The following is a 22,601-nucleotide window of genomic DNA, read 5'->3' as shown; positions in this document are numbered from 1 at the left end:
TTAACTGATTATCAGTTTTAGTTTTCTGTCTCCATGCTAGCCCCACTCACCACAATCCCCTTTCCGTCTGACTGCGACCGTGGTGTTGGCCACACACGCCTGTTGCCTCATAAGACATTCGTTGTCATACGTATTGTTGTCCGATCCACAGACTGGGTCTACTGTCGAAGAACAGTTTTCTGGGCATGCGCAGACGGGCTTGTTGTCGAGTGGTCGGCAAGATGAATAAGGCGGGGAAGTGCAGTTAACATCCTTACACGGATCTGCAACAATCATAGGTTTGGCCAAATGTTAACATTGTCACATTCTTGACTGCACTGAACTGCATCTACTGGATTGCACATTACCAAAATCGAAGCATTATCGCACTTACATAATACAAAATACAGCATCAAACTAATAAAGTTACTATATTAGTCCTGGTTATGACAAGGTGAGTAACAGTTTAAGAAAGATTTTGTCAACGTAATGTGCTTACAGCATTCAGTAGTGTGGTGCAACGAGCAACTACCGTATTGACCATCATTCCTGGTTATGCAAAAGATTTTATTGAGACCCTGTAGTTGTCCAGCGCGTAAGAAATTGAAATAGTCATTTCAATGTTGGAATAGTTAACTGTGGGGCGTTAGAGAAAGGGGAAACATATTATGATACTAGCAAAGGAAACACTCCCAAACAAGATAGCACATTACAAATGTGAAAGAGAACTAGGGAGGGGACATGATAATTAGCGAACTATTTGCTTACTGTAACGACCAAAGCCGGCGATGAGGATACGTGTGTTCGATTTGCAGGCTGCTAACTTCAACAGACACTCGTTGTCGTAGTTTTTGTTGTCCGTCCCGTACACAGGTTTAAGAGTCTTAGGACATGGTTCTACGCAAACACATGTGGGTTGGTCGTCCTGTGCTTTGCACGTTGAGTATGGTGGAGAATCGCAAGTGACGTTAGAGCAGGGATCTGAAATGAAGGCACTTACTGAAGGAATCTTGAGTGTAGCAACGTAGACTTTGCACCCCTACGCTTTAGGCAAGATTAGTGAAGCTCGAAGAGAACTATCAAAAATATTTAAAGACATGGTTCATAAGGTATAAGCACACTAGGATATTAGCGTTTCAACGCATTAACTTAACTGATTATCAGTTTAAGTTTTCTGTCTACATGCTAGCCCCACTCACCACAATGCCCTTTCCGTCTGACTGCGACCGTGGCGTTGGCCACACACGCCTGTTGCCTCATAAGACATTCGTTGTCATACGTATTGTTGTCCGTTCCACAGACTGGGTCTACTGTCGAAGAACAGTTTTCTGGGCATGCGCAGACGGGCTTGTTGTCGAGTGGTCGACAAGATGAATAAGGCGGGGAAGTGCAGTTAACATCCTTACACGGATCTGCAACAATCATAGGTTTGGCCAAATGTTAACATTATCACATTCTTGACTGCACTGAACTGCACCTACTGGATTGCATATTACCAAATCGAAGCATTATCGCACTTACATAATACAAAATACAGCATCAAACTAATAAAGTTACTATATTAGTCCTGGTTATGACAAGGTGAGTAACAGCTTAAGAAAGATTGTGTCAACGTAATGTGCTTACAGCATTCAGTAGTGTGGTGCAACGAGCAACTACTGTATCGACCATCATTCCTGGTTATGCAAAAAGATTTTATTGAGACGCTGTAGTTGTCCAGCGCGTAAGATATTGAAATAGTCATTTCAATGTTGGAATAGTTAACTGTGGGGCGTTAGAGAAAGGGGAAAAATAATATGATACTAGCAAAGGAAACACTCCCAAACAAGATAGCACATTACAAATGTGAAAGAGAACTAGGGAGGGGACATGATAATTAGCGAACTATTTGCTTACTGTAACGACCAAAGCCGGCGATGAGGATACGTGTGTTTGATTTGCAGGCTGCTAACTTCAACAGACACTCGTTGTCGTAGTTTTTGTTGTCCGTCCCGTACACAGGTTTAAGAGTCTTAGGACATGGTTCTACGCAAACACATGTGGGTTGGTCGTCCTGTGCTTTGCACGTTGAGTATGGTGGAGAATCGCAAGTGACGTTATAGCAGGGATCTGAAATGAAGGCACTTACTGAAGGAATCTTGAGTGTAGCAACGTAGACTTTGCACCCCTACGCTTTAGGCAAGATTAGTGAAGCTCGAAGAGAACTATCAAAAGTATTTAAAGACATGGTTCATAAGGTATAAGCACACTAGGATATTAGCGTTTCAACGCATAAACTTAACTGATTATCAGTTTAAGTTTTCTGTCTCCATGCTAGCCCCACTCACCACAATGCCCTTTCCGTCTGACTGCGACCGTGGCGTTGGCCACACACGCCTGTTGCCTCATAAGACATTCGTTGTCATACGTATTGTTGTCCGTTCCACAGACTGGGTCTACTGTCGAAGAACAGTTTTCTGGGCATGCGCAGACGGGCTTGTTGTCGAGTGGTCGACAAGATGAATAAGGCGGGGAAGTGCAGTTAACATCCTTACACGGATCTGCAACAATCATAGGTTTGGCCAAATGTTAAAATTGTCACATTCTTGACTGCACTGAACTGCACCTACTGGATTGCATATTACCAAAATCGAAGCATTATCGCACTTACATAATACAAAATACAGCATCAAACTAATAAAGTTACTATATTAGTCCTGGTTATGACAAGGTGAGTAACAGCTTAAGAAAGATTGTGTCAACGTAATGTGCTTACAGCATTCAGTTGTGTGGTGCAACGAGCAACTACTGTATTGACCATCATTCCTGGTTATACAAAAAGATTTTATTGAGACCCTGTAGTTGTCCAGCGCGTAAGAAATTGAAATAGTCATTTCAATGTTGGAATAGTTAACTGTGGGGCGTTAGAGAAAGGGGAAAAATAATATGATACTAGCAAAGGAAACACTCCCAAACAAGATAGCACATTACAAATGTGAAAGAGAACTAGGGAGGGGACATGATAATTAGCGAACTATTTGCTTACTGTAACGACCAAAGCCGGCGATGAGGATACGTGTGTTCGATTTGCAGGCTGCTAACTTCAACAGACACTCGTTGTCGTAGTTTTTGTTGTCCGTCCCGTACACAGGTTTAAGAGTCTTAGGACATGGTTCTACGCAAACACATGTGGGTTGGTCGTCCTGTGCTTTGCACGTTGAGTATGGTGGAGAATCGCAAGTGAAGTTAGAACAGGGATCTGTATAACAATCAAATAAAAATTTATTAGGTTATCTCGAATTTGATCGACGTATTTAGTAGCAGTTAATCCGCCATCAATTCATTTTAGGGTAGTGAAGCTTGAATACATAAAGTTACAAAATTAGGGATAATGTCTATGCTCCTATTATGCTTACCGCATGATATCGGTGTTGTCCACTGTTTGTTAAAGCAAGCGTCTTGCCTCATCTGGCACTCGTTAGGGAACTTCTTGCCATCATTCGTGCAAACCGGGGATTCAGTGTTATCACATTCTGGGCAGACGCAATAGATTTGCCCTGATCTCATCGGAACTTCACAAATTGAGAAGGGCGGCATCGTGAATACTGTGAAGAATTAGTAAAGCAATCATTAAGCTGTACTAAGTGCTTTTTTAGTATATCTAAATAGAATCTAGTGTTACCATGAGACGTCCCTAATCTTAGGTGGTCATTGTTCACCTAAAACATCAATATTCTCACGGCCGGTTGAGGTGTCAACGGGTTACGTTTCGCGGAATGAAGATCGTGAAATAAAAAAAGAACTATTTTGGGGTTTTGACTATTTGTAGAAGGCCGTTTAATAGCCATCCGTCCTATAGCTGATTGCCATGGTAACACCGACCTTGGTTTGGCTTAACGCATTGTTTGTAGCATCCGCTGTCGCAGCACATGAAGTTGTTTGGACAGTCTCGATCTTTTTGACAGGAATCAGCCCGATCACCACACACTGTGCCGTTAACGCCCTTCCACATCTTTGGACATTGGCCATCTGTCTTTGTGGGCTTCGGGTCTGTAGATAAAGGTGAAAACATATCTCATAATGGAGAGCCTTTGTATCATGGATATACTGTTAAATTCGAAATGTTTTCATAAGTATAATTTAATTATAGGTCAATGTTAGTAAACAGATGTCATGATAAACCTAATACTTCTTGAGAACAATACAATAAACTAAACTAAAATGAAATAAAATAAAATAGGGTCCAAATAAGTTAAAAATAGTTCATTACCTTGGCATACAGCTGTCTTGATCATTTCGGCGACTTTCTTATAGTCACCGAACGACTTAGAAGCCATGACATTCTTGGGATCGGATGCGATTTGCTCGAGCTCGCTGGTAACGAACTGATCTTCGAAGCCAATTGCAAACAACGTGACACCTTTCTTCTTAACGCCCCCTGACGCCACGGACAGGTCTGTGTAGCTACCTTTATCTGATGACTGCCTGCCATCTGTTAATAGCACTAACACCTGGGAGAAAACCAAGATGCTTAGTATAACTTGGGGAAGCACTTGAAAGTGCAATGATAATAAGCTTTAACAAAATGTTGCTTGACGAGCTTGAGCAACAACGACTTTCTCTTTGACATAGCCTCGGGTCGTAAAAGGTGACCGCTTAATGGGGGTAGCCAAATACTGTTCTTTAAAAAGAAATTACTATTTTGAGAACAGGTGGCCGATAAATGGAGGTACCAATTTACCACTTTGCCGGGTAGACATTGTGTGAGGGGCAAAATTTGGCGATAGGGCGGCAAGGGTTAGGTATCTCTCCGATTTGGTGGTACTAAAATTACAATGCTGCACTGTTATGTATAATAAACCTTTATAAATAGTGGAGTAACTTGTTAACTTGTTCTAGATGGTTTTGGCTGCACCTTTTTCGAGTCCGCTCTCATCCCAGCTGCAGCAGTAAAGAGCTCTTTGTCCGCTAGCATAAGCGCCTTATCAATAAATGTCAATCCTCTCTGCCACTCGATTTGTTTAATCAAAGAGCTGACACCCTGTAAACTGAGGTCCTTTCCTTTCAGTGTGTTGAATTTCATGATGACTTTAGCATCGCTGCTGTAAACAATGATGCCCAATCGAGTACGGTTCTCACTGATGTCGAACTCTCGCAGCATGGACGTCAAGTAATTTTTCATTTTTATCCATCCATCGGCACCTATGCTATCAGAGGAATCCACAAGAAGAGCCATATCTATCGCAGGATTACACGGCTCAGCTGCAAAGTATGATAAAATAATTCAAGTCATCAATGATCAATGTCAATAACCTAAATACTTCAGGTTATGGTAAACGATTTTTTAACGATTCTGTTGATTTTGATTACTGAATACTTTGAATTTGTATCATCAAATTTATTTTAGCTTATTCATTGTAATTGCAACAACTTATTAACAATATTACGAAATGAGTTTGGTTTAATGGTTCGTATGGATATTACATAATTTTGAAAATGACCTTTAAAAACACACAAGCGTAATAAATTACTCACGGCAAGGTTTGTCGAGCTGCACGTCAATGCTAGTGTTGGTCTTACAAGCGTCCACCTGCAACGCACACTCGCTCGTATAAGTCTTGTTGTTTGTTCCGCAGACCGGCTTGTCTACTTGAGGACACTCGGGGCAGATGCATGTTGGCTTGTTGTCTTTAGTTGTACAAGATGAGTACGGAGGCGTAATGCAATTGTACTTGTTGCATGGATCTAAGGATAAAATGGAAAAAAAATGTCAGTCATTGCCCAATGTTTATATGAAGTATCTCCTTAATGACCGCCTCCTTTGGGAACGTGTCGTATGCGTCAAAATACCCTCACATTTTTTGCTATTGGGGCACTTGGTGTATCTGTTGTGAGAGAAATAGCAGGAGAGAATAAATGGCTATGATAAGAAACGATTGCCTTTTGGGGTGGTAAAACAGCCTAAATAATGAACGATTGTCACATACCGCACTCCTCTTGTTGGGCCACAATGATCCACTTGTTGTTCCAGCACGCCTCTTGCCTCATCCTGCACTCATTCGGGTAGGTCTTGCTGTCTGACCCACAAACGGGATCCTCACGCTTGGAGCATTCGGGGCACGTGCACGAGATCTTACCCGATGGCACATTAGCCTCACAAGTCGCATACGGGGACAGGTCTACAACTACATCAGAAAAACAGATCAACTTCACAAGTCGCATACAGAAACATGCCAACAATTCCAACAGAACAATAGTTCAGCCCCATGAGTCGCAAACGGGACCTGAGGGGACATGACGAGAACTTAAAAAATAACCACAACCACAACAGTTTGAACGCCGCTGGTACGCCGAGGGGATGCATATTCAAATTAACCAGCAAAATAAAAGAACTGCAATAGTCAAGAACGACGTCAGACCTTGATTCAATCCTGTCGTTTTTCATATTATCAAAAATATATATTATCGCACTTTAAGGCGGAAATGACAACAGCTATTACTTTACAATGGTAACCTGATCTGAAGAACGGTATATCGGTTCAGTAGAGATAATCGAGGTTAACAAGCCTCTCTACCTTGATTAGGTTTGACACACTGCTTGTGGCATCCACTGTGGCAGCACTTTAAGTCATCAAGGCAGTCTCCATCAGAATTGCAGGAGTTCTTCTCTCCATCACATGTTGAACCGTTGATGCCCTTCCAGTTATCAGGGCACTGTCCATCCTTTGATAGGGATGCTACTTGAGAATAATAGAAGGGAATTGGTAGCACCATTGAAAAAAAAGCACTATTTGTTAGTCCAATCAATCTATAGAAATAAAAAAATAAATTATAGCCGGAACTCGAAAGAGTAATTGCTCAGGTAGATTATCCAAAAGTGATAAACATAACTATAAACTAAATTTCCTTGGCAGTCATCTTGGAGTACATTGTTAGCGCACAAAGCTTTGGGGGCCATAAACTCGGCAAGAATCTCTATTTAAAGCAAACACTAGCATCTAAACTTTGTTGATCTTTTATTTTTTTCACGGGCAAGAAAAACACTCTAAATTTTAGCGTTTGATATTCAGTTGAAAGTCTTATAGCAGGGAAAAGAAAATAGAAAGGATGTTTATTAAAACAATAACTTACCTCTGCAAAGACTTTCTTTAAGCTTTTCCGCAATCTCATGGAGGACTTCGAAGGACGAAGCACTAACAACCTTATCCGGATCCGACGCAATTTCTTCTAACTCCGCTTGATCCCAGGTGTATCCTATTCCCATGGCATACAGGATAACTCCTTTTGCCTTGAGCCCTCGCGATGCGATGAACAGCTCGGTGAAGTTGCCACGTTTTCTGGTCTGCTTACCATCGGTGAAAACCATCGCCACCTGGGGTGAGGGTTAGCAAAGTATGCATTGTAAGGAACAAGCAGAATTAAGAACTAGAAATAGGACTACTTCATATCTCATATTTAGTATTCAAAAAAATCGAGAACGTAAATACTCATCGATACGCATCGCGGACCTAAATGTACCACACAACTAAAGAAACTCGTTATGATGGGTAGCCTTAAGTAGCTTTCCTGTAAAGCACTTACCTTTGCTGCATTTAGCCTCATTCCAGCTTCTATGGTAAACACCTCATTGTCAGCGAGGTACAATGCCTTGTCGATAAACGTATATCCTTTCTGCCTAGGCATTGGTTGAATGACCGCGCTTACATTCTTATGGTTGATATCTTGACCAACAAGATCTCTGAATCTCAACTCAACCTTGGCATCAGTGCTATAAGAAATCACGGCAATCCGAGCACCGTCTTCACCGATATCAAACTCCTTTGCAAGTGAGATGATGAAGCCCTTGATTAGCTTCCAGTTCATTGGACCAATAGTACCAGAAGAGTCCACAATAAACGCCAGATCTACTTTACCTTGACACGGAGCAGCTAAAAAACACACAAAAGAAGATACAAACAGCACTTGATATAAACTTAACAATAAATCTCATTTTTGCGTTCGTCTGTCTCCTAATAGATACAAAGATAACGTCACAGCGTGTCATGGACAAAAAAAATACCCAACGCGACGCAGTCGCACAAAAATGGGTTCATTTATAAAACGATTAAAATGTTTATTACGTTACAATTTTAGTTTGGGGAACGTGTGTGCGTACTGACGCCTAGCGTCCGTGTGTCCTCCAATGACATTTGAACCTATTACCAATCCTCTGAAGCAAAAAGACTTAGAGGCTCAACAAGGATATTTCCAACATTGGTTAGGGTATGGGACATAATCTTGTATATGCACGTAAATTTTTGTACCGTGTTTGTGTGTTTTCACTTTGGTGAGCACGAACTTACGGCATTCTTTTCTGAATTGGATTGCAATAGACTTGTTGTTCTTGCATGAGTCCATCCGCAACTCGCACTCGTTCGCATACGTCTTGTTATTTGAGCCGCAGATAGGCTGAGGTAACGACTCATCCCCGCAGCTCGAGGGACAGCTGCAGGCTGGTCGGCCGTTCAAGGCAACACACGTGGAAAATGGTGGAGAAGTACAAGACACGTCCTTACAGACATCTAAACACATCGATATCATCCATTATTTTCTTATTCCACTACATTGTTTAGATTATTGCTATGCTATCCGTTTCATATTTTATATTTCCCTTGTAAGATGTGAGCTGTTGTCTCGTTCTGTCTGCAATAGTTGTTGCTGATTTAGCTGCTCTTTTTGCAGTAGTTTTTGTTGTTGATGCTGCTGTTCCTGATGAAAAGCCTGCCTAGTCTCCAGTCTCAGCTTAGGGATACACGTAGTACCACTGCTTTCCCGATCTTTACAATTTAGTACAAGGTGTTTTAAACAATACTTTAACCTTAAAACGGAGAGAGGCTACACTTGAAAAATGGGAATTACATCATTACCGCAGTCTCCCTTCCTCTGGGTGGTTATCCAGGTGTCGTTGAGGCAGGCTGCTCTTCTCAGCTGACATTCGCTAGCATAAGTGACGTTATCACTACCACAAACAGGGTCTGACTTATCCTTGCAATCAGGACATTTGCATGTTATCACCCCTGAAGACTTGTCGGCTTCACAATCTGAGTATGGAGCCATCGCAAAAACTGTGGGAAAAACTTGATATTAGCGTACAATACTGCAAGCGTTATATTCGAGTACACATTCGTGAGCAGCGTCTATGTTGTATATTAGTTATTAGACTCAATTTCTCTTTAATACAATCTCGGAGACTAATATTTGTTTTAGATCACTAAGACAGGTCCATTTTTACTTCACCTTGGGGTTTGACACATTCCTGGTTGCACCCGCTATTACAACAGATTAACTGGCCAAGACATTCGTTGTTAGAGGAGCATAAATCTCGGGTCACGTCACATACGCTTCCATTGATGGCTTTCCATTTGGAAGGACACGTGCTGTTTTTCTCTTGAGCGCCTAACCATAGAAAAATGCTTTGTCAACTCTGGCTTTATTAGACAAAACGAACACCTCTATCCATAGGACAAACTGAGAAGTATGAAGCCACTTACGTTTACAGACGCTGTTCTGAAGCTGTTCAGTTATAGTCCTCAAGGAGGCAAATGACTCAGTATAGAATGTCATATTCGGCGATGATGCAATGCTCTCTAACTCGGACTTATCTACGCTGCTGGTAATGCCAACTGTGTATATTGAGACATCTTTTTGCTTTAGACTCTTAGCCACGATAGCTGGCTCTCTGAAGGGCCCTTTGTTTTTCGATTGTTTTCCGTCGGTTAACACAATAAGAACCTGCAAGGTCAACAAAGAGCGTCTCCGAGTTTGATTAGGTTCCCTCATTAAGGAACTCCATAAAACACAACTGAATAGTCTATAATCTAAACGGCGATTATTTCACTTTCCATGTATTTTGCATTTATGCTGTACTGGTAAAAGATGCTGTTATGACGTTTTGTTTTATAGTTAATTGAATGTATTGCCCTTTCCTGGAACCAGGCAACATGGAAAGGGCTCCCGTTATTTTTCAACGAATTTGTAAATGATTCCCAAGAAAAATTGGTGTGTTCAGTGCTGTTCGCATTTCTCAAACAAAAAATACAGGTACAACATATGTTCGCATGTAATTGTCGCCAAGGTCCATCTAGTGGCCCTAATTGAACTGTATGTATTCATGTCCACATTAAGAATAATTAGAATAAACACGTCCTAAGACGATCCCTCACTAACTGACCTTAGGGACGTCCATCCTCATCCCAGCAACAGGGGTGAAGATCTCATCATGAGCCAGCTGTAGCGCCTTGTCAATAAATGTATAACCTTTCTTCCACTTCATGCTGTCGATCAGTGCACCGACTTTCTCAGCATTCAGATCATTGCCCTTCAGGGTATTGAACCTAAAGGCAATCTTTGCATCGGTACTGTAAGTAATCACTGCAAGCTGTACTCTGTCCTCGCCAATTTCAAATGTCTTCAGAAATTCCAAGAGGAATTGCTTGCTTAGTTTCCAGCTACTGCGACCGATACTGTCAGATGCGTCAACCAGAAAAGCGACATCGAACTCTGCCTTGCAGTCGTTAGCTGATACAGCAAATAACCGATTCATTTAAGAAAACCCAGTTCTCTAATACAAAAATGCATTCATAATATAGCCATCGCTCAAATTCCAGGGTTTCTCCGATGATGAATACACCCTATCTTCACAGATCATATATTTCACATGTAAAGATATCACCCCATTTCAGCCAATCCCACACCTCGATCTCACAGTTTTCGAGCTAAACATACGGGGGTAAGAAAGTTAGACGTCAACGTGAAAGAAATGATCCAAGCTGCCGCCATCCAAAACAAACCATAGCGAACGAAAGACCAAAAGCTACAACACTGCAACGTCCTTCCTCAAACCATTCAGATAACAAGGACACAAAAATATCCAATCATTGAATAACTACAGCAGCCTGATAGAGAAAAAAAATGGAAAATAAATCTTGTTATGAACGACTTCAAATGTACTCTATTAACTCCAGTCCAGTTAAACATGCACTTCTTCTACTGCAGTAAATAAGAGCAATCTTCAAACTGTGAATGGAGGGAACTACAATACTGGAGGAGAATTCAAGATCAATCTAAAAACGGCAAGCACTGCAAAGGCTTTGCACTAGATGTATCACCGAAAAGTGACAGTCCAAAATAACGACTTAATAAGTGTAAGTAACAAAAGTGTAACAAAAGGTATTTTATTAATATATTTCAAATAAGGCTTCACTAGGAGAATCTTGTTGTAGCCCGCAGTGTCTCATGGGCTTATCAATGGCTAAATCTGAAGGCTGTGTGAATGTTTACAGACCCGACTAATACCACAATCTATGATAAGGATGTCTTTGATGATAGAAATCGATCATCTTTGTAATAAGTGTTACGTCTTACCTGAGCATATGGTGTTTGCTAAGGGATCTACTGCCTTCATCAAAGTCATGGAGCTCTTAGCAAAAACAGCGTCAGGTGTGATTGTCGCTTGTTGTTTCTTGTCGACTCGGATACCATAAACCGAAACGCCCTTGCTCTTTAGAGACTTCATTTTGGAACTCAAGGCGAAAGCCCGACTGTCATCAGTTAGGACGACAAGAACCTGCAGTGAACACATAGTACAATACACACAATTAGAACCTGCAGTGAACGCATAGTACAATAGACGCAATAAGAACCTGCAGTGAACACATGGTACAATACACGCAATAAGAACCTTCAGTGAACACATAGTACAGTACATGCAATAAGAACCTGCAGTGAACTAGTACAATACACGCAATAAGAACCTGCAGTAAACACATAGTACAATACACGCAATGAACTTGCAGTGCGCATATAATGCAAAAAAAAATAAAATACAGCACAGTACAATACAATACAAGATATAATGCAAAAACAATACACACAATAGGGTCTTCACAATAACTTTCAGTGTACACATAGCACTATCAGCACTATACAATTTCTTTTTTCTTATGGTGTACAAGGTTTTTTTTTTTATATAGACATCGCACCTTTGAGCTCTGTATCCTGACTTCTCCCTTTGAGTCGAAAAGCATAGTATCGGCAACATCAAGAGCTTTATTTACATCGCTTTTCCCGCCAGTCCAACCAATCTTCGACATGATCCTACGAATCTCCTGGATATCGATGAACGGGCGATTCGGATCGTGAAATGAATTCTCTACGTTTGCGTTTTCAGCGAATGAGACCAGGGCAATGCGGACAGTATCAGGTGAAACGGCAAACTTGAGAGCAAGGGCACGGAGGAACCCAAGGTTACGGGTCCAAGTGCATCGGTCCATATTCATTGAGGTGTCTACGGCAATCGCGAGATTAATGACTCGACTGCATATATCATCTGGGGGAGATAAGATAACAAAAAAGTTATTGGGCTGTTATAGAAATTTAAAAATAGCTAAAAACTTTTTGGGGCTTTTGATTGGAAAATCAAGATTATGATGAATAGCTCTCCACCAGCTAGACACTGCCACTTGGCACTCTTTTCGCGAACAGTGTGCATGTCCGAGAGCGAACAGTGTGCATGTCCGAGAGCGAACAGTGTGCATGTCCGAGAGCGAACAGTGTGCATGTCCGAGAGCGAACAGTGTGCATGTCCGAGAGCGAACAGTGTGCATGTCCGAGAGCGAACAGTGTGCATGTCCGAGAGCGGTACTGTAGGTCACGTCCATTCAACATTGAATTCTTTTTGCTACAAAATATCAGAAGAGGTTTAACTATTCTTGCAAAACCGCCCACATAGTCATTTGGTGTTAGCCAAGTCAGAATGCGAGTAACAGACTAACTGAGTTTGTTTAAAGCCGCATTATCACTAGTTTTCTTCACGGAGGACCCCACCGAAACCTTAACCGACAAGAGACAAAAGAATCTATTAGTATCCGTGCTATTAAACAGGCCATCGCTCTAAATGATCAGTCACATCCTCAAAGAAACATCCATTAGACATACTGCTTTTATAATTTTGAAATATTTTTCGCGTTTACCATTAAAATTCATCGGAGATTGTTACGTAATCGACCGAAAGTAAACTTGTGACAATGCGGCTTTAAGAAGGACTTTACTTAGCCATCTGCGTATCAAATAGATGCTCTTGTGCTCTTCGGAATAGAACACCGTTATAGAAATATATGTTATTCGTGCCAAACTGCGATTCTAGCGCATCTAATTGGATTACTTTCTTGTTTTGTTGACAACATCGGTGTTCGTCGCACTGTGTCTGCAGTGATTGGCTCGGTAGATATCGTTACCATGGCAAAAAAACATCATTCTGTAATCTACTGACCCTTTTCTCTCTGTACGCACGTGTTCCTACATCCGCTAAAGCAGCACTTAGCGGCGTCAGGACACTCCGGGTCATAGGCACACTCGTCCTTCGCCATTCCGCATGAAGTGCCGTTCTCCCATGGAATTTGGCAGAAACCCGGACGAAGTGCAAACCCTGTTTTATCTGTATTAAAAAACAGCCATCAGAATTAAAACTCTTCCATAAACACGATAATAGGGACTTGTGCTAAGAGATCACGTGACTTTTAAGGTGGCAAACTAGTAGCTTAGCGTTTAAGAAACGGAAAAGGGTTTCTTTTTATTTAAAGATTTTATATTTTTTGTCGTTCTCTAGCCTAACGGGCGCAGTCATTTATTTTTTTTTTTGCTTAAACTTGCCAGGCAAAAGATCACGTGATTGGCTGACATAAAATTATGAAGGCTTTGTTCACTTCGACTCTCCAAAATTTTCATAAGAAAACATTATTAGGATATCACACGGGTTCACTCACACAAGAGTTGGCTACATACAGTAGTGACAGGTAAGGCAGACATAAGGTAACACGTACCAAGATATTTGCATTGTGGGTTAAATGGCACAGGTCGCCGTGTCCCATCTATCTCCTGCCCCTTGGCGTCCACGCAGTACGTGTAATAGTCCTTCATCTGCACATCCTGATACAGTCCGGACGTGGTGCATCTCGGGAGGTACCGACCTGGCCGGAATGTTGTAATGGCGGATGCGTACTCTTGATGGCATTGTTTGGGTACGGCACCTAGGTCAAAGCGGGATTTTTTAAACGATTTCTCCTTGACAGACACTATGATTATCGAAAACGATTTATTAACATTTTTTATTAAGCTACGAAAATCAGGAAACACGGTAGCACACCAATTCAATAAGGTTTGCAAGATGACTTGACTACAAGTTCCAGAATAACTCTGATTTTCATTTTAGCAATGATTTTGGCAATGACTTGGAATTTGGAATGACTGGACTTTCTAGTCAGGTAGGTGATCTTCCAAAAATGCTACTACAATCCCAATGTATAAATCTTCGTTAGTATACTTATTGCTATAGCGGAGCCGCCCAGGCCAGCTCCGCGCAGCTCCATTTAAAGTGGTAAGCTAGCGACTCATTTTTCATGATCATGCCACACTTTTTACCGCGCGCTACCTGTACCACCCTTACGAGAACAGCCTATTCAACCAGGCCAGCTAGTTCATGCACTGAAGTTGACCAATAACCAGAGCAACAAGAACCGGGGATTCAGAAGTGGGGGTAAACCTTTTTTGATTCACTGTTGTACCTATATACAGTAGATGTTTAATAGTAGAATCAATATAGCGTGGCTATTTCAAAAGTAAGGAGGTTTAGAGTATAATAGATAAGTTATCCTGAAATGGCGCAACACAGCTTGGTAGCATCAAGTAAATAGACCTCGGACTTACCGAAGCAGTCAGGGCTGAGTGGCCTTGGTGAGGAGGTCTTCTCTATCTCTCTTCCATTTGCATCCACACAGTAACAAGCCATGCCTCGACACTGGACAGGGTGGTACGTCCCGTCGCCCATACACCGCGGGACAAACGCCGTCGGGTCAAGGCTCATTATAACATCTTTATAATACTTTTTGCAGTTGGACATCTTTTGCTCAGCTGTAAACATCATCAGGCAGTGAATAGTAAGCTAATCTGTATACAGAGGATTTGATGGATGAACTACCATATTTCCCTGATTTTATCATTCCTTCTTATGATTTTATCATTTTTTTCTTCGCGTAGTTAAGGAGCGAACGCAGGAGGTGACCTATGTCATCCCAAAAAGTTTGGTTCTTTATGAATAGGAAAATGTGCTGTAGCACTGTCAAAAATATCTATACCTGTAAGCTGTCACCCTGATCCTGAAATTCCCTAAATGATAGTCATAAAGAAAAGCTCAAATACTCAATATCCACATCTTACAAAAAATAATGTTTGAATTCTAGATCTTCATTTAAAAAACAAGCAATTTAGTCAGAGTAGCAATTTTGCTGGAGAGTGGACTTACCATTTTTATCGCAGTTAGGAGTTTCTGGGAGACGACTTCTGGATCCCAGCACCTCGACTCCATTGTCGTCCACGCAAAAGCACACGCTTCCATAGCACTGTAGAGGCTGGTACGAGCCATCCACTCGACACGTGGGCACAAAGTGGCCAGCACTTCTCAGCCTTACGGCTTGCTGATAGTGGCGCTGGCAATCAGTTAGCGTAGAACCTGTAGCATTTGAATGCAAGTACAAAGTATGACATACAACGAAGGACATAATATCAAATTAAATGGGTGGTAAAGGCTTCGCATTAACTCGCTCTTGGTAAAATTTTGTTTACAACTCAAAAAGGGCACCACAAAACCATTGGCCATTGGTCAGTTGTAAACGGGAGTTGTTCGTTTGATTGGAAGCATGGCGGACTAAAAAATGATAGCCACTATTCAGCTACGTTCTCTAAGCCTCGCTTCTTGCTTTAATAAGGCATATAGTTGTGCAGATGCCAAACCCACCGAGAGGCGCGCAGTCTGGCTCCATAAATCTGGACTTGGAAGTGCCCGCAACACCGACCCCATATCTATCCACGCACAGACATACAGACCCAAAGCACTGGACGGGGTCAAAACTGCCGTCGCCTCTACAGCGCGGTATGAACCTGCCCGGTATCAGGTGCTGCAATGACAGCATGTGCAGCCTTTGGCATCTTGTCAGCTTTGCAACTGTCGGACAATACAAACACCGGGAGTTTAAGAATGTTGTATGCAGCATTATTATAGCTTACAGCATATTTGAACCAAATGCTCAAGGCCAGTGTGCAAGTGCACCGAAGAACTTTGTATCTTTACCAAATAATCATCTGTGGTAAGTGATAATAAGTAAAAGTAGAATATAGTCGCTTCTAAATGATTGTCCAAAAATAAGCTTTTAGTCTTACTGAAATTTGTGAAATTTGTAACTGAAATCTTTTATTTAGCACATTCAGCTATCCATCGCGAGCACAAATATTTACATGTCTCTTAGTTAGAAAAGTGTATCTAAAGACCATACTCTTGATCCCGCAGTCAGGCCAGCCTCGCTTGCGTGTTCCTGGGAGTTCCTTGCCGTCCACATCTGAACACCAGCAGTACCAGCCTCGATCGCACTGCACCGGCTCGTAGGTACCATCAGACCTGCAGCGTGGGATCCATCGACTCAATACATGCCTCTGAATGGCGAGCTCGTACTGACGCTCACATGGAGACATCGTACGACCTAGCATTGAAGAGTGAGATATGCTGTTACCAACATTATTCTATAATCAAATTAAATTTCCAATCAAATTTATATAATCAAGTAGTTTTAAAAGATGTGCTAGTTGAAAATCCCACAAAAAGAATCACATGCTAATGAATTTTTTCCTACAGCGATACTATGTCTAAACAGTGATCAAGGTATGAATCAACACAAGGTTTAAAAGGTATGTTAAACGCCTCTGTGAAACAGAGTGGTTGCGCTGACGTTTCGAGCTTAAGCCCTTTTCAAACTTGTGTTTATTCATACCTTGTTAACACCACTTCAACTTCAACTTCAACTTTATTGTACATAAATACATTATTGTTTCTTTTATGTGCTCACCCGCTAATAGAACAGGCTAATCTAGGCGGGATCAGCTTAAATAATAGTTACAATAATAGTTTCAATAATTTCAGAAATAACAAACACAGGACGAGCAAGACGAACAGGTACACAATGGGAGGAGTTTAGTTTTCCTGAACAGAGCAATGTCTGTTGGAGGAATATATCAAAGTTGTTCATTAGTCATAAAAACAGCATCCTACGTTGAAATTGGCCTATCGAAGTTGAATAGCTTTGCTTATATGGGAGATATCAACGTAGTCATCAATCTGCTTTAAGACTTCAAGGAGGTTTTGATGAAATTTCGTTTTGAATGCTTTTTTGCCATTTTCTTTTAGGAAAGCTGGTAGCTCATTCCATAGCCTTGCGCCAAGCCTGGGAAATGATTTGTATTGGAGCTGGAGTTTTGCATGTTTGATATAGAAATTATTAGATGTCGATGATCTAGTGTTATATGAATGAACTTTTTTAGTATCTGTGGAAAGTTCGACAATGTTCTTAGGTGCTATACAATTTCGAACATCATTAGCATTAGGTTGCATATATTTTCGAAATAAAGAAAATTTATTTAGTAGAATATCTGCATCAAGGAAGAGCGGGACTGCATGGTCTCGTCTTTTAGCAAAGTATATGAATCGCAGAACTCGCTTTTGCAAAAAAAGAATTTTATTCGTATGAAATTTGTCAGCCGATCCCCAAACTGATATTGCGTAAGATATATATGGCTCAATTAAGGACTTGTATATTTGTAAAAGTACTTTGCGTGGAAGAAAATGTCTAATTTTTGCCATAAGTCCAACGCCACGCCTACGCAGACCATCTAAAATTTTTTTACAGCTTGCCTGTAGTCTTTTTAGTTAATACCATTTACCAGTGATTACACAGTGATCAAGCACGGGTTATCATACAAACCTGCGGCTATGCATGTGGGAGTGTTCGGGAGCGACGTGGCGGTGTCCGGTATCTCCCTCCCTTTATCATCCACACAAAAGCAGTCACCAGCCTGACATTGTACTAGCTCGTAACCTCCGTCTGGTTTGCACAGCGGTGCGCATGCGTCTTTGGTATTGGCTTCCTTGAATTCCAAGTGACATGGGGAGGATGATTGATCTACAAAGTTATTGAAATATTTCTTTATATATCAGAATCGATTGTTCTGATCTCTTTATCTTCATTTTATTTTCATTATATGTATCATTTTCTTTGTAAGACGCTTCTCTCAACATGTCTATTGTCGGCGACGTTGAGTCTTTGTTTACGATCTTTAATATACAAAGTTGATAAAACATACAACTTCTAGTCCAATAAAATGATACATGCAAATATACCTTGTTCTGGGCATTTCGGCCACCCTGGTGTTCTTGTTCCTGGCACCTCTTGGCCATCTCTATCCACACACCAGCAGAACCGACCCTGATCGCACTGAACGTTTGTATAAGCACCATCAGGCTTGCATCGAGGTACAAATGCTCCCAGGGGGTAGAGGGTGCGTCTGCTTTCGTACTGCTGCTGGCATTTGGTTTTGCCATCCGCTAAAGATTAAAAGGCATACAAAAAGATGAAGACTTATTCTTATAAAACACAATTTATTTTAAAATTTGATTATAGTCGTCTTTGGTGAAAGAAAAAAAAAAACGACAAACATACCCCTATGTTTTTCGGCCATTGCGATTATAGGCGAAAAAGCGACATACAAACAAAGTTTTTTTAGTGTCTAGTTTACGGGGTAGGTCAGGCTAAGTTCAAACGTCGTATTATCCATGAGCCGTATCCAATGCAAATACATGCAAATGAATCAAGTCGATTTTTTTTTATCTTCATTTGCACGCATTTGCAATGAATACGGCTCATGGATAATAGGACGTTTGAACTTAGCCTCAAGAATATATTCACATAAAATCAAATAAGATGAACTACTATAATTTCTGCTTACGGAAGACGTTGCACTTTGGCGGGTTCAGGCCTGGCCTTCTTGTTCCTGCTATCTCAACACCGTACTGATTGACGCAGAAGCATAATGAGCTATGGCATTGAACGAGCTCGTAACTGCCGTCTGGGCGGCACCGCGGCACGTAGCGGCCGTAGATATAGCTCTTGAGGGCGGAACGGTACTCCGACTGGCAGCGGGTCAAGGGGTTAGATGGATAGTCGTCAACACCTGCTGTAAACAAAACATGTATAATGGTCTAGTTTGGTGCCCTTAATGGCTTTGGAGAAAAAATGCGAGGCATCCTAGGGCAAATCTAGAAACAAGATCAGTGAAAAGATCAGTAGTCGGTGATAATTTTTTGGTTTAACCAGTATGATAACCTGTCAGCAAAATTTAGTTGAAATGATGTTGCGGTGGTTCTTACCACATTTTGGCCATCCTCGTGTCCGCGTTCCTTTGATTTCTTGTCCGACCTTGTCAACGCACCAGCACCAGTACCAACCATCTGTACACTGCACCGCCTCAAACTGCCCATCCGACTTACAATGGGGCACAAACCGGTTTATTGCAAAGTTCATCATTGCATTTCTGTACTGGGCCAAGCACTTAGAGCTGGGAACTCCTGCAAGAGAGTTACATGGACTGTTGATCAATTTTTTGGTATGTAACGATGAAACATTGACGTCCGCAAATTGTGCTCATAACAAACCAATCAAACTACCCATTAAACTGGGTTGCAGCACAGTGTATTGATAGAACACTTTTAGACCCCTAGAAGTGACATAATAATAGATAGATAATAAAACCCTGTATTAATCTCCCTGAGGATGCAATAACATATAAGGAGTTTAATTTGTACTGACCTTCATTCTTTTGGACGGCCAAGCATTGGGGCTTGTCGGGTAGATCGATTCGAGTACCGGGAATTTCTTCTCCATTTTTATTGACGCAGTAACATACCGTACCCTGGCACTGGACTTGATCGAAACTTCCATCTGCCTTACATCGAGCAACCGGTCGGCCTGGGGCGAGATTACGTAGACCTTCTCTACGCATGCGCTGACATGACGACATTGATCCACCTATGTCAATTCAATCAATCAATCGATTTATTGTAAGATGTGAAACGTGGGAGTTCTTTATGTTTGCTGACCGCCGGCTTGACAATCCAGTGGCTTCTGGCACACGAATAAATGAGCCTTTTTGTTTTAAGTATAAGTACAATAAACACTTGGTAGTCCCGTTAAAAGTTACCTTTAATGCCGCATATCGGTTTCCCCTGGATCCTAGTGTTGGGCACCTCACGTCCAAACTCATCGACACACCAACAGTAGCCGCTGGAGTAATGACACTGCATAGGACTGTACCGCCCATCAACAGTGCACTTAGGGACATAACGGCCTGGAATGGCGCGATCGCCCATGGCATACATTCGCTCCTGCATACATGCTACAACGCGAGGTTGATAACCAGAAATCACCACAAACAGAAGTTAGACAAAATCCAAATCACAATCTTAGATAATTTAATAAAGAAATGAGCTATCAACAAATTCATCTACAAGAAAAATTCCCTTTACATCAAGTCTTTCCAAAGTCATTTGCCTTACCTGGTTTCTCACAGTTCGGTCTGCCTTTTGTCCTAGTTCCAGGAATTTCTGTCCCGCGTCTGTCCACACACCAGCACTCTGCCGATAAGGCGTGGCACTGAATAGAGTCGAAGCTACCATCCTGCTTGCACTGCGGAATGAACGATGTGCGCTTCCGAGGAGTAGAACCGCTAGAATCTAAAGATTTTCGCCGCCTTTCCTGGCACGTGGTCAGTCGGATACCTGGAAATCCCAGAGAGTGAGATAAATAGAGAAACTCGGGCGGTTTGCCAGAGACGTACAGAGAATGGAATTAATGAGAGTCACATAGTAACGAATTGCCATTCATTTTAATACCATTACCAACACTAGCTGTGATCATCAACCATCGTCATCATCATCATTATCTTATCATTGACACCATCATCATTATTGTTTTCATCATCATCAACTGTTGTGACGAACGAATGGACGAATTTTTCCACTACTACTACATCTCAACGAAAACTCTCCCACCGGACTCTCCAAAAACTCTATCAAAACTCATTCTGCACGTGCAACTCGCATACACAAAAAATGTCAATCAAAGGTCTGACGTAAACACGACACACGTAACACAACAAATAATTCTCTCTCTAGAACATCAAGAACAGCAGCATTATTTTACTAGTATCACAAGCACCTCCAATATCATTACATATCTTACGTGACCTCCGCAGATCATCTTCATCACCAGCGAATAAACAGTAAAATTATCAGTCATGTTGTTAATACAACTTTACACTGTAGTATATAAGAAAACAGTTACCTTCGTCCGATGTTGTGCAGTTAGGAGATTTCGCCATTGTTCCTGAGATGGGGTTTCCATTCTCGTCCACACACCAGCACTGTTTACCGGGCGCGTAGTGGCACTGGATCTCCCTGTAGTTGCCATCTCGCAGACATGCAGGGTAGTAGCCATCTTTGATTGAGAGCGCCATTGTCCACATGTAGTCGGCATTACAAGGGCTGAGTTGACCTAATGAAATAATGCAAAATAATCATTCAGCTATATATTAGATACCGTAGAACGTATTGGAAATTTTCCAGCAATCGCGAGAAAAAAAACGCTCGTTTTAAAACAGAATCGGCTTCTTAATAAACTATTTTACCAATATATTTGGTAGGTAAATTTGATATCAACAATTTGATTACTTCTCCTGAAAAGTTGAAGCAGTAGCGTTGTATATTTATTTAGACAGGAATGGAACCAAAAAGGTGTTGATTTTCCGGAATCCTTTTGAACAAAACAACACAGAAATAAAACATGAGTTCTTATATTTGATAGCGCAGAAGAAAGTTATGGTACCTCTGCCATCACAGAGCGCATTCCCCTTTCTCCTCGTGTCGGGAAGCTCGCGACCCATGTTGTCAACGCACCAGCAGAAGCCCGTAGACGTGTGGCACTGTTCAGTTACATAGGCACCCTCCGGGGTGCACTTTGGGACATACCGACCCGGAGGCTGGGTACCGAGTACGCCCAATGCCCGCTCTCGCTCTTGCTGACACTTGGTCAGGCCATCTGTACGCAGAAGACGGTTTTATCATTCTCACTATGACTCAGGTCATCATTTGATTATGGATTTACTTTAAACCATAATGACGTTCAAACATAGACTTATTCTAAAGGCTTGCGACGTAATCACGGTTGGCTACCATTCGTCGGCTAACATTTTAAACCTCTTCGAACGGGTGCTAGTCTAACACTAGGCTACGGATTTATTCTATCATATAGTGCAGACCAGTTATACCACGCTTATTTCTCTTGACTAGCGCGAGGGATGAGAGAATCTCTTGCCCAGCAGGAGGGATGAGGGACGAGGACGAGGGCAAGGGATGGGACCAACTGCATCTACAAAGGCAGTTCAATGACGCCCTGAAAAACCGAATAAAGATAACTTACTGAATACAACGCAAACTGGTCTTCCACGCGTCCTAGTCGCGGAAATCTCGTTGCCGTCATCATCCACGCACCAACAGAAGCCCGTGGATCCGTGACACTGCACTGTGTCGTATTCGCCGTTTGACTTACACTTGGGCACAAACGAGCCCGGAGCAGCCACACCCGTCCAACCGATAGCGATCTGGCGCTCCTTCTGGCACATCGTCAAGCCCGCTGAAAATAACAGGACTTTGTCATAAGCTAGAAATTGCT

At 41.8% G+C, this 22,601-nt stretch overlaps 1 protein-coding gene across 12 annotated transcripts in view; it reads right to left on the bottom strand.

Moving 5' to 3' along the window:
• The window catches only part of LOC5512067, a 77,879-nt gene that overhangs the window by 22,136 nt on the left and 33,142 nt on the right, over positions 1–22,601 (bottom strand). For 8 of the 12 annotated variants that reach the window (XM_048725357.1, XM_048725358.1, XM_048725353.1 and 5 more), the window contains 38 exons: positions 22,350–22,562; positions 21,756–21,968; positions 21,216–21,425; positions 20,429–20,650; positions 20,074–20,268; positions 19,683–19,901; positions 19,244–19,441; positions 18,823–19,050; positions 18,218–18,421; positions 17,802–17,999; positions 16,323–16,526; positions 15,788–15,994; positions 15,296–15,502; positions 14,701–14,904; positions 13,818–14,024; positions 13,268–13,432; positions 11,979–12,325; positions 11,362–11,563; positions 10,169–10,515; positions 9,489–9,729; positions 9,235–9,393; positions 8,865–9,062; positions 8,301–8,519; positions 7,540–7,886; positions 7,090–7,330; positions 6,534–6,698; positions 5,946–6,143; positions 5,494–5,703; positions 4,874–5,220; positions 4,229–4,469; positions 3,841–4,008; positions 3,375–3,563; positions 3,005–3,217; positions 2,307–2,519; positions 1,876–2,088; positions 1,179–1,391; positions 748–960; positions 51–263 (listed from right to left, as the gene is read on the bottom strand). In XM_048725357.1, coding sequence (XP_048581314.1) covers positions 51–263; positions 748–960; positions 1,179–1,391; positions 1,876–2,088; positions 2,307–2,519; positions 3,005–3,217; positions 3,375–3,563; positions 3,841–4,008; positions 4,229–4,469; positions 4,874–5,220; positions 5,494–5,703; positions 5,946–6,143; positions 6,534–6,698; positions 7,090–7,330; positions 7,540–7,886; positions 8,301–8,519; positions 8,865–9,062; positions 9,235–9,393; positions 9,489–9,729; positions 10,169–10,515; positions 11,362–11,563; positions 11,979–12,325; positions 13,268–13,432; positions 13,818–14,024; positions 14,701–14,904; positions 15,296–15,502; positions 15,788–15,994; positions 16,323–16,526; positions 17,802–17,999; positions 18,218–18,421; positions 18,823–19,050; positions 19,244–19,441; positions 19,683–19,901; positions 20,074–20,268; positions 20,429–20,650; positions 21,216–21,425; positions 21,756–21,968; positions 22,350–22,562 — 8,391 coding nt within the window. The remainder of the gene's footprint in view (positions 1–50; positions 264–747; positions 961–1,178; positions 1,392–1,875; positions 2,089–2,306; positions 2,520–3,004; positions 3,218–3,374; positions 3,564–3,840; positions 4,009–4,228; positions 4,470–4,873; positions 5,221–5,493; positions 5,704–5,945; positions 6,144–6,533; positions 6,699–7,089; positions 7,331–7,539; positions 7,887–8,300; positions 8,520–8,864; positions 9,063–9,234; positions 9,394–9,488; positions 9,730–10,168; positions 10,516–11,361; positions 11,564–11,978; positions 12,326–13,267; positions 13,433–13,817; positions 14,025–14,700; positions 14,905–15,295; positions 15,503–15,787; positions 15,995–16,322; positions 16,527–17,801; positions 18,000–18,217; positions 18,422–18,822; positions 19,051–19,243; positions 19,442–19,682; positions 19,902–20,073; positions 20,269–20,428; positions 20,651–21,215; positions 21,426–21,755; positions 21,969–22,349; positions 22,563–22,601) is intronic. The other 4 variants (XM_048725352.1, XM_048725350.1, XM_048725356.1 and 1 more) reach the window with 4 other exon arrangements.

This window comes from Nematostella vectensis, chromosome 3, assembly GCF_932526225.1.
Source record: "Nematostella vectensis chromosome 3, jaNemVect1.1, whole genome shotgun sequence".
Classification (NCBI taxonomy): domain Eukaryota; kingdom Metazoa; phylum Cnidaria; class Anthozoa; order Actiniaria; family Edwardsiidae; genus Nematostella; species Nematostella vectensis.
Note: the sequence above shows the minus strand (reverse complement) of the source record. Positions and strands in the feature narration are given on the sequence as shown.